Genomic DNA, 12,610 nt, shown 5'->3' with positions numbered 1-12,610 from the left:
TGTTGGAGAAGACTCTTGAGAGTTCCTTGGACTGCAAGGAGATCCAACCAGTCCATTCTAAAGGAGATCAGTCCTGGGTGTTCTTTGGAAGGACTGACGCTAAAGTTGAAACTCCAATACTCTGGCCACCTGATGTGAAGAGTTGACTCATTGGAAAAGACTCTGATGCTGGGAGGGATTGGGGACAAGAGAAGGGGACGACAGAGGATGAGATGGCTGGATGGCATCACCGACTCGATGGACGTGAGTTTGGGTGAACTCCGGGAGTTGGTGATAGACAGGGAGGCCTGGTGTGCTGTGATTCATGGGGTCGCAAAGAGTTGGACACGACTGAGTGACTGAACTGAACTGAACTATACTAACACATCCAGAAAAATCTTACATACTAATAGGAATAATAGGTATCTTTGCCACTTCTTTCAATGCTTTAGGTATTTCATTATTAAGATTGATATGCTAGTCTTTTTAGGTGAAGGACATATTCATATATTTATATTTACTCAGTATTTTAATTGGTAATAGGTGGTGAATTTGATCAAATTGGTCAAAATCTCCATAAGCTTATTAAAAGATTTTAAAATTTTGAAATATCTTTGCAGCATTGCTCAAATGAACTTCATTTTGGCCATGACATGTTATTTAATGTTATGCAATATTCTATTTGCTAGTATTTTAATTGAATATTAAAATATTTTAATATAATGATATGATACTTACCTGATACTTTAATACATCTACATTATAGTAAGAAGCAGCTGGATTTTGCTCTGATAGCTTCTTGAGGTAGACAGTAACAGCTTGCATGTTCATCCAGAAATCTTTTGTGTTAGAATCACACTGTGATGGATCACTGTACATATAAGAAATTTTTCATTATTTTATTTATCTTTATGATCTGCCTCTCTGTAGTAATTTGGTGACTTGGGAAAGACTAGTAGAAATGAACCAAAAGATAGGGTAGAAAAAGTTAAAGTTAGGGGATAAAGAATGGTACACAGCAGAAGGCTGCCTAAAAGATGAGAAGATGTACAGCAGAGAAGGATTTAACAATAACTATTACCACCACCAGCATGCATAAAACAAAGATAGCAGTAGCCTAATTAATATAGTAATTTTGGTACTGTCTTCAAATTGAACTAGTATTGCTTCAAAGAAGAAATAAAAAATTTCTTAAAGAGGAATGTCACCTTCAAAACAAAAGTACACAAACCTGAACACAAGTTGTGCATTTGGAAGAATTTGTTCTAGTCTGCTGATATTTTTCACCCTGAAGCAGAGCACAGGTGGAGATGGATTACTGGTGAAGACTTTAATAACTCCACTTGGAAATGATATTGTCATGTCACCAGTGATCTTCACAATACACCTGGAAGTGGAGATTGTGAAAAATTTAAACAGTTTATAAATAAGGCATTTAAATCTCCATTTGAGGCATATTTAGTTTAAAAAGGGCTTTATTTATATATACAGCACTTTATAATTATGGATGAATTATTTCCTAATAAAAAATGATTAATTGTGAAATGACTTATTCATCTAACACCAGTCTCTCCTAGAATTAAAATGCCAAACACAAATGGAAGCACACTGATAACGTTTGCTCGAACCATCCCCTGGCAGTCTCATAGTGTTCCCTGGGTAACACTATCTCCAGCTGTAGCTATTTTCCCCTCCAAACCCTACAAAGTGCTGGGCCTGATGGTGGCAGTGGTAGGTGCCTTCTCACTGCTTCTTACCAACTATATATTCTTCCTTCCTTCTGAAAAACATTCTTTTGAAAGAAGAACCACCTTCTTTTGAAAAAACATCAGATTATTCTATTCTCTATCACAACCCTTCAAATCATTTTCAACATTTCATTTCCTGAAAATTTCAGCTCCTGACTCATTGGCAATCTATTTCTGTACCACTACTCCTATCATAAATTTTTAGTGATATCACTATCCACACAGATAAATCCTCTCAATACTTTGGTATTACCTTCTAGCTCCTGCCTTCCAGCCTACCTCAGCCACACTTCAGACCCTCTATCACCTCAGTCTGACTCCCCACTGATCAGACTGTCACTTCCTACGTTTCTAAATCATTCCACCTAGTACTGCATCCCCAGCTTCATCAAACCCTCCATGGCCCATGTTCCTCCTAGCTTTTCCACTCATCTTCACTCTTCCTTCCCTTAATATCCTCAGTTTCCCAGCCTGAGACATCACGGTCCATCATTATGCACACTCCTTTGCAGAACCACCCCTTGGTTCTCTCTCACTTGACTATGCTTGCTTGGCAAAAGTCTTAACCAAATCCAGCTCCTCACCCCCTTCTATATGGCTGAATGTGACTAGAAAAACCATATAACTATACAGCCAGAACTCTCAATTGGACCTCCTTAGTATTGGTATAGGATATTCGACTACATTCCCTAGCTCTTTTCATACTTTCTTTCTTCTTTAACCTGTAAAATATCACCCCCTCCACCTGCAGTCAATGACTTTCCTTTAAATTTTATGAAGGAAATAAAATGAGAAAAGAACTTCCTCACAGTCTCACTGCTAAAATCCTAAATGTCCCTTAGGCTGAAGGCATTTATACCTTCTGCCTTCCCTCCAATTTCAACAGATAATAAGTCTATGCACCTAAGGTTAATCCTGTCACTTCTGTCCTGAAGCACATCTCATACTGAAGAATTTCACTCATCCAATTGTCCCCTTTCCTGCAGGTCCAGTTTTTTCCATAAATATTAGATTTTTCCCACATGCATACTGAAATGCCTATTATCTTTAAAAAACACAAAAACTAAAGTTAATAAAAGCCTCCTCTGATTCCTCTCCTGCTACCGCCCACTTTCTCTCCTCCTACTTAGAGCAAACTATCCTAAAAGAACTGCCTAACATTTGCTTTCTCTGAATACAGCTGTCTATATTTGCATCATCTCCTGCTCCTGAGCTTCCCTGAAGCTGGCTTTCATCTCCACCAGTCTACTAGAGCTGCTCCTGTGAAGGTCATTAATGACCTCTATAATGTCAATGATCGATTTTTCTTGGCCTGACGCCTGCTTTCATGAGAGAGTTCATTCAGTTTCTGGGACACTGCTCTATTGGTTCTCTCCTCGCCTCTCATATAGCTTGCTGTCCCAAACTCCACTGCTGATCATTCTTAGCTTCCTGTTTTTAAACACTGGAGGGGGCCAGGACTTAGTTCTCATCAGATCTCTTCTTTACACCCTAATGCCCTCAGTTTAAAGTGTCATGTACAAACTAATAACTTCCAAATATTTTCTCTCTAATCTGAACCTATCTCCCTAACTCCAGAATCATGTATTCAACTATCATCAACATCTCCACTAAGTTGTCTTAATAAGTACTTCAAATTTAGCAATCTACACCCTCAACAAACTTGACAGCTCTCTTTTCAAAATATATTCAAAACTCCCATTACCACTCACCATCTCCTCTGCTAATACCTTGTACAAATAACCATCATTTCCCACCTGGACTTCAGTGGTTAACCCTTTCTCACTGCATCCACTCTGGCTCCTTCTAGTTTATTCTCCATATAGCAGGCAGAGTGCTACTTCAAAAGCATAGGTTAGTAGCCTCATCACTTCTCTGCTCAAAAGTCTCGACTTGCTTCCCACCTCACGGAGAAGGAATTCCAACCTCGTTATCATGGTCTACAATATCCAACTTGATCTGTTCCCTCTGTGGACTTATCATGACTACCTTCCTCCTTGTTTACTTCTACTCAGTGACATGGTTCTTTCCGCTGTTTCTTGAATATCTCAAGTGTGCTTCTACCTCAGTCCCTTATACCTCCTGGAATGCTCTTCACTCAAGTTATGTGCATGGCTTGCTCTTCCCTCAATGTCTCTCACACATCTACTTAAATCAACCTCAAAAAGTTTTCTCTGATCATTTTATCTAAAATAGTAGCTGACTGTTGTTAACTGTTTATCCCCTTAACCTGGTTTATTTTTCTTCATAGCATATTATCAATACCTCTACTTTTCATAAGTAACATTATTCATTCAACACACATTAATTCATAAAATATTTGCACGCTTACCATATGTAAGATTCTAAGTGCTGAGGATACTTTACTAAACAAAAATTCTTCTCTACAGAGCTTACATTATCTCAAGAGAAAACTAATAAACTTTCTTTCACAACAATGCAAACTTATAAGTCTTAGACATATTATGCACTAAAATATTTAATGAATGAATGTTATACATGAAAAATAAATAAGAGTGATCATTTACCCAAAGATCATTTTCTTAAAAGTAAGAGGTTAAACTAACCCTTCAAGAGTCTGCTGTAAACAGATATACACTGTAGGTCGTTCTTGCAAAAATCACACTTTCACCAAAGATATACATTAGGCAAAGATTCAGAGTTCTATCCCCATCTAGGTCAGCTGCCACAATCCTGTTCTACAGATGTGTTAAACAACAGATGTATCACACTGGTCATAAAACCTGGCCAAAAAGGTACATAAACTAGAAAATAGCCAACACTACTGATTATAATGGTTTCTTACATCTGAAGGACAATCTCTAAATGACTATATTTGGTAGCAAAAAGCAAGTAAACAAGTAATAGAAAACCCTAGCCTATAGAGAATCAAAAGATAACTCTCAAAATTTACCACCACGTCCCCTGTTCCCTGCAACACACACACACGTACACACACATCTTTGAAAAACTAACTTGGTGGGATCTGCCCCTTTAAAGTAGGCATTAACAGATTCTGTGAGGGCAATTGCCACAGGCAGGGTGTCTTGATTTCCAAGGCTGACAGGACTGGGACCTCGTGACACACCTAGAATAAATACAAGTCTTTTGTTAATCCTATAGAAAGGTATTTATTGAATACCAAGACAGAGTAGAGTCAAAATGTTAGCTTGTCACAATTAACTCTATTACTGGTTTCAAAGATGCCCCAAGTATAAATCTGGTTAAAAGACAGAGCATAAAACAAATTGAACAAATAAAAAGTCAGGAAAACATGTCACACTGACTTTTAAAGGAATGACACAGAAGGGTTGGGTTAAGGAATGTCAGAGGGGAAAAAGCTCTTCACACGAAGAGCTGAAGTTACTACAATATGGCTTCAAAACCATTCAGATATTAAATTCTCTCAGGTTCTACCCTGAGATTTTTCTACTTAAGGTATCTCTGTCCATTGGGTACTTCTAAATGAGCAATGTAATGTGATCATGTACTCCTTACCATTGTGTATATATGTGTATGTACGTGCGTGTGCGCACACACAGATGGTCAGTCACGTCTGATTCTTTGTGACCCTATGGATTATAGCCCGCCAGGATCCTCTGTCCATGGGATTTTCCAGGCAGGAACACTGGAGTGGGTTGCTGTAATTCTCTTTTACCTCTTCTTTGTCTAATGCTTGTACTATATTCCCATATTATCTTTCCTTGAAATACGACTAATAACATCATTTGGGTGTAACATTCTTGACATAAAATTCACTTAGTAAGATACATTTAGAGACAAATCATACATGTTTTAAAAGCATAACAAAATGTAAACAAGTTCAATGCATGTGTATTTTAAAAACCTAAACAACATATCTGGTTTACTTCATGACAGAAAAATCCCTTCAAATAGTGTACTGCTCTTCTTTTTTTCTTTCTTTACAAATGTACTCTTCTCATTTATGCCTTACCATTATTGTTACTGATTGGAAAGTGGAACATTTCTTTTAACATGTGATTTATGATGCAATTTTGTAAAAATAAGTCAATAGAGTAATTATTCATTCTTAAAGAAAAAAATAACCTAGATCAACACGTATCTCCAAAATTTGAATGTATGTTTTTGTTATGTAAACATTATACAATGTTCACAGCCACCAGATATGTTTATTTCAATGTGAGTTACTTCATGATACCTAGAATATTAATTCTGACAAAAATCAGTTTTTTTTGCCTTGCAACTAAACTTAGTACGCTACTAACAATGAGAAAGAGCTTTTGTTACCTTTAGAGGACAGGAAGATTTTGTAATGTTAAAGATTTTGATGAATTCTGATTTAGAAGGTTCTTCATAATTTAAAAAAAGGGCTCAGTGATTAAAAATACACAGAAACAGGAACTGCTATTTCTAGGTCACTGGGAAAGTAAATCCTCCCTAACAAGACAACTTAAAATTTCATATGAAAATAAACTCAGTATTAAAATGTATTCACGAAATCACAACAGCTACTATTTACTAAGCACTAATATATGCCAGACACTTTGCCAAAGAGGCATGGAAGAAATGGTGCCTTTTTGAACCACAAGTAGTTCTTTTTGGAAATCAGAAACATACTTTGTGGGTGATAGGCTGAGTGATGAAAGGACATGAAAATGTGTCTGAAGAAGTGTTTATGACCCAGACAGGACATGGAGGACCTTTAATTTTATTCTTCTGGCACTAAAAGCCACTGAAAATGTTTTAAAAAAACATGATTATGTTTTGCATTCTGCAAGATCACTGAATACAGTGAATCCTGGATTGAAGATACAAATGACTTGACAGAAATTCAAGATGAGGCAAGAGATAATTAAATAACGGGCTTGATCAAGAGGCAGTAGTTTCTAGGATATGTGATTACAACTAGGCAAACACATGTTCATGCAGTGGGAAAATTTCACTGTAAATTTAAATTAGTTCAATTTTTAAATAAATATATTGTTCTAAACTAGAGAGTCACTAGAAATTCAGGAAAGCATATTTTCAGAGAAAGAGGAAGGCTATAGTAATCTTTTATTAGAGAAAATTATATTTTCCTAAATATGAAATTAATCTTTTCCCTTAAATAATCTACACAAGTGAATATTGACACACAGTCAGGGGTAACATTAATGTCTGCGACTGCTCTGACATTAAAAATCAAACGAACCTACAAAGTTCTTCTTTTCAATTACCCAATTTGGGCATATAAAATTAGAGTTCTTGAAAAAGTTTCCCCATAAATTCTAAAGCCTGTTATTGAAATACTGGTGAGAAGCAAAAAGTATTGGAGAGTTAGGGGGAAAACTCAAAATCTACTTAACATTTTTCCATATCCTCCTTTGTTTTCCATCTTTGTTCCCAAGACCATATTGTATACTTAAAATGTTTAACATAGGAAATATGTACTTAAGTCCCTAAAAAGTCTAAATGTGTACTGTATTATTCAGAATAACTCCCTGTACAGAAATAATTCCTTGGATATTCTTTTTTTAAGGATAATATGCATTCTAATTCTGACTTAACTGTTGCATATTTAAACACTGTATGTGTTTTGAAAGTGCAGACAGAGAAAGCTGAAATAAAGAGTATCTACCTTTGTAACATTCAATGAATAGATTTTTGTGGAATTCCTTTCAGCTCAGAAGTGAAAAACAGGTGCTTAATCCCAACTACTTCCTGCCTCTGTGCCTCTAACTTCAGCTCACTGTATGAGCGGTTTTTGTATGTTAGTGTTTGCTTTGCATGTCTTTATATTATAGTTTTCTTTACACTGATATAATCTTTCTGGTTCTTTCCTAATCAGTTTTTCTCTGCTTCTGATAGCCCCAGAGTAATGTTTATTGTTATATCTTAATAGAGAGGAAAGAAGAGTGGGGGGATGGAAGATAATGCAAAAATACTGTATATTTCTATAATTTATCCAGTATCATCAATAGATCCTGTATAGAAACTGGACATAATTAGTACAAAATTGAGACACTTAAACCTTAAGAGTTATTCTTGATTTCTTAAACACTATACATTGCTGGAAAAGGAAAAATTGGGTAACAATATTTTAGATATACTTTAGGATCATTAGTTAACACATACATCTGCTTTTGATACAATACCTTGTGAAGTTTCACAGTGCTTTTCAATTTCACAGAGTGTCCCAATCAAATTATCATCTTCTATCATATTTAAATAAAACAAAATATTGCAGGAAAAAGAAAATACTTTCAAGAACAAGAAGAATCAAAAACTTAAATCTGAACAGAGAGCTGAATAAATATCATAATAAAGAGAGAGAACAATTTAGATAGATTTAAAGAAACTCTTGCACAAAGTCCACATTACATCCTGCATGCCTGTACCATCACTGCCACCTACTTTGATTCTCCTATTGCCAGCACTGGCTAAAACTATAAACAAATATTTTCCAACTTAATCAAAATTAAAGTTTCCTTTACAAACAGAAAACGTTATGAATTATCTAGGTAATGGGAAATGACTAAAGCAATTTTGGTAATTCAGACCTGCTTGATTTCTAACAGGACCCATCTATGTTCTTTATGACTAAAACACAGATTCTATGGAAATAAAAAGTAAGAAAACCACATATGCAAACAAAATATAAAAAGAAAGTGCCCATTACAGCAAACAGAAATACTTATTGAATATATTATTTACATAAAGTTAGAACATGGGAAAAACAGTATGCTCACAAAGGTATATAAAATAAAAATAGTAACACCATGTTCAGACATTTAGAAATCAAATCAATTCTCTCAGCCTGTACCACTTATGCAATTTTTATACTGGATATACACAGAAGCTGCATTTCTCCTGAGTTTTGACAAATCAAATTGGGTATAATTAAATCAGCTTAATTATAGTTGGGATTCTGAAGCTTAACATGCATCAGAGTTGCCTGGAAGGCCTATTCAAGGACTGCTAGCCCCACTCCACAGTTTCTAACTTAAAAGGACTGCATTTCTATTAAGTTTCCAGGTGATACAGACAGATGCTGCAGGTCCAAGGATCACACTGCAAGCACAAAGCCCTCTTTCTTTCAGAGTCAACTGCTTTTTAAAACAATTTTTTTTTAGGAATGCAAGTAGAAAGTACTGCATCATATTCTGCCTTCAATTATATTCATATTGGTCAAAAATTTATGTTTGATGCATTCTTAACAGTGCTAATCATGATTAAAATTCTCTATTCAGATAATATAAAATGTGAAAAAGGAACTATCATTATTAGTTTGATAATGCCAGGTGTGTTTCCCCAAAACCAAAATGTCAAATGTTAAAACTTTACTACCATCAGTCAACCTGATCATATTTTGGACGTTAACTTTTGCATGCAATCTGTGATACGTACTTACCTACAGTTGGAGTATTGGCAGCACTTAGGGAAGCAGAAGATGAGATAGAGGAAGAACTTTCTGCCCGTGCTAATGGAGCAGCAGGAGGTGGGCTGGTATTAGAAGTTATAGGTGGGCTGAATGGCCTGGGCTTAAAAACAAAATGTCACTTACCAAAATGCTCAAATAATCCCCCAGTTATCAGAAAATATTTTTAGGTATCAAGTAAGATTAGTTTTAACATACTATTAATAAACCAAATTTATTGTGTCTCTTAAAACTCACAATTAGATACCATAGAGCTGAAAAGACTATTTTAAAATAATCCTGTAAAGAGAATCTTTGTATATAGAACTTTTTCTGTAATGTATATAAAACTTTTTCTGTATTTTAAAAAGCGTACTTAAGATAGATTCTCAGAAGCTAAATTATTAAACAGTATGAAAGTTTTTCATACATAATGCCAAACTGCTTACTATTTGGGTAACTCAATTTACCCTATTGCCTATAATAATATAAGAGAATATTTTTCTGCACTCTTGCCAGCAATGAATAGATGAACCTTAGAAGAAGGAAAAATAATAAATCTAAAAAAACTTTAGCTAATTCTATAGATAAAAACAAAACTGGCATTTCTGTCTTACAAGCTGTCTATATTAGCTCTGCCTGATTTAGTTTGAGGAAATCTTAGTATTATCTGAGCTTTCACTAACTCTTTTTTTCATTTGAAGCAAGTATTTTCTTCCTAAATATTGCTTCACTTTTGGCATTTATAAACCTGTCTACATTTTCCTTATAATTCATTGTAATTAATGCCTCCTTACTGAGAAAAGTTTACCCCATTCAGAGGAGAAAATCTTAATTCTATTGTCTTTCCAGTTTTCTAGTTAAAAACAAATACAAAAAATATGATTCTAATTCATTTATCTTTTACTTGGTAAATGGATTTTTTTCCTTCCAAATTCCTAACTGTTCCAATAATACATTACCAACACTTCCTCAGGTGGTTTATCATTAAAATATGGAATACTGAGCTTAATTAAAAAGAACCCTTTCCTGTTTATAAAGTTTTATGAATTAAGTATTTACTTAGTGCCTGCTGCTGCTGCTAAGTCGCTTCAGTCGTGTCCGACTCCTAGCGACCCCATGGACTACAGCCCACCAGGCTCCTCCGTCCCTGGGATTCTCCAGGCAAGAACACTGGAGTGGGTTGCCATTTCCTTCTCCAATGCATGAAAGTGAAAAGAGAAAGTGAAATCACTCAGTTGTGTCTGACTCCTAGCGACCCCATGGACTACAGCCCACCAGGCTCCTCTGCCCATGGGATTCTCCAGGCCAGAGTGCTGGAGTGGGTTGCCATTTTCTCCTCCAATGCATGAAAGTGAAAAGAGAAAGTGAAGTCACTCAGTCGTGCCTGACTCCTAGCGACCCCATGGACTGCACCCACCAGGCTCCTCGGTCCATGGAAGTTTCCAGGCAAGAGCACTGGAGTGGGGTGCCATCGCCTTCTCCCTACCTAGTGCCTACTACATGTCAAATCATGGGTACTAGATACAAAGCAGTGAAAGACACTCTTCTGTCCCCAGTTATTTGGGTTCTATTCAGAGTCAGATTCTCCCAGACTAGTCGTCTTTCCTTCAATCTGTTCTGTTTTACTTCAGCTAAAACATTCTATACATGGATTATGGGGTAACACTGCAGATGTGTATCAGGGGAAAAGATTAAGCTTGATACTCAGAAATTTAATTCTGGCAATTAAACTGGCGAGTAAAAGATGAAGTAAAGCAGGGAAAATTTTTCTGTACTGTGAAGACTTGAGTAGAAAATGCCAAGGATTTAGCAGTAAACGAACATATAGAAAAATATCATTTGCATATTAAATCAAAACGGTTATAATGAAACAGAAAAGTGAGTACATACTATTTCATTAATCCCACAGAGTTTGCCTGAAGTAAGCTTTGGTCTGGAAGCAGGCCTTGGCGGCGGGACAATGGTGCCCACAGAAAGAGGAGTTGCGGGCCTGGCTGGTGGGCAGAAAAAGAGGATTTAAAGAAAACCATTAATACATAGCAATCCTTAGATGAAAACATTCCAGTACAGAGGAATTGTGAGAGTTCAAAGCTCACTCTTCAGAAGTTCTTTCTCTTTAAAATGTAATTATGGCTATTTGTGAAATGCAAGTATGATTTTCTCAGAGTTACCAATAATATTCCTGAAAAAATTAAGTTTCCAATAAAACTGACAATTATAAATTATATTAGCTTCAATTATTTATACATATAAAAATTAAATCTAATAAGAAGGTAAAAGTAAACTAATATAAGGCCTTAGGTCTTTAGTTTCTTGCCAATACTTGTACTTTACACTTATGTAAGAACAAGCTTTTGAAGCAACATCTTCAAAGTAATAACATAAACTCTAAATAAAATATCTACCTTAATTAAACTTGTAATCTCACTTTTAAGTTGAACCATACTGTAACAGTTTTTGGTGACAATCAAAATATCTTTTTAGTTTACAAAAACCCTCCCCAAATCACTATAATTAATTTTTGGCAAACATAGAATATTATACATTAACTTCCTAAATCCTACATAAATTTAGTGTTCAATGTTTTTCAACACTATTTGCAAATGTTGCAGTTTTAAAAATCAGAAATACAAATCTCAGTAGTCCTAATTAAAAATAACTCTCAGCATGACAGAAGTTAATGAATAAAGTTCAAGTGTATATTATCAAAAGTTACACATGTATTAGCATAATCAAAGCAAGAATGTAGAATGGAAGCAAATACATCTAAATAATCCTTAATTAAAAGGACCTTCAAATTCCTTTGGTCCACTCTAAGAAGTGGGTCTGTAATTCAGATTAAAGAATATATCTCAGTAACTTCTGTATGTTTACAATGTGCCAAGCTAAAAACCTAAGAAAGTGCCTGAGTATACGCACAGAACAACAAACAGTAGAGCTGAGAACTCTTAGTCAGCAATGGAGGAGTAAAAGGGAGCATGGAGGTGGTGGGAAGAGACCTGAAGAAAAAGGCAGTCACACAGGAGTGAAAGCAAACGCATGGGGGTACAGAATTATCCAGAAAGCAGGTCATATGAAGAGATAAAAGATGCAAGCACAGTTCAGGTTGCTTGAAGAAAACAGTAGAACCCTGATAAGAAATCAACTTTAGCAGCTGTCATCTTCCAGTCAGCACCAGTTCTTTCATGCTGCCCCCTTACTTTAAGCTGAACACTGGAAGAAATGTGAAATAACCCGAGGGGTGGAATGATGACACATTTACTTTAAAGATGTGTTCATTATCAACGAAGCCAGCAGTGACCAACACTCAAGCTACTTCACGCTTGTGAGAGGGCTTAACACAGCAGAGGTATTAACACTTGAAACTTCACTACGGAACAAGTGGCATTTAGACTGATTCAATCCAAGCCTGGCAGGGGTGTCAAGTTCCACTTCTTCAAATAATCAGAATTTGCTTTTTGAGAAAAACTAACAGCAATATTCATTGACTTCACTGTTATAA

At 35.6% G+C, this 12,610-nt stretch overlaps 1 protein-coding gene across 1 annotated transcript in view; it reads right to left on the bottom strand.

The window, feature by feature from the left end:
- The window catches only part of FCHO2 (FCH and mu domain containing endocytic adaptor 2), a 118,294-nt gene that overhangs the window by 16,198 nt on the left and 89,486 nt on the right, over positions 1-12,610 (bottom strand). Inside the window, exons 18-22 of the mRNA XM_040262705.1 lie at positions 10,999-11,102; positions 9,100-9,229; positions 4,704-4,815; positions 1,211-1,366; positions 718-850 (exon numbers count right to left, since the gene is read on the bottom strand). Coding sequence (XP_040118639.1) covers positions 718-850; positions 1,211-1,366; positions 4,704-4,815; positions 9,100-9,229; positions 10,999-11,102 — 635 coding nt within the window. The remainder of the gene's footprint in view (positions 1-717; positions 851-1,210; positions 1,367-4,703; positions 4,816-9,099; positions 9,230-10,998; positions 11,103-12,610) is intronic.

The sequence above is a fragment of the Oryx dammah genome, unplaced genomic scaffold, assembly GCF_014754425.2.
Source record: "Oryx dammah isolate SB20612 unplaced genomic scaffold, SCBI_Odam_1.1 HiC_scaffold_20, whole genome shotgun sequence".
Taxonomy (NCBI): domain Eukaryota; kingdom Metazoa; phylum Chordata; class Mammalia; order Artiodactyla; family Bovidae; genus Oryx; species Oryx dammah.
The sequence above is the reverse complement of the archived record's forward strand: the minus strand, read 5'-3'. Positions and strand labels throughout refer to the sequence as shown.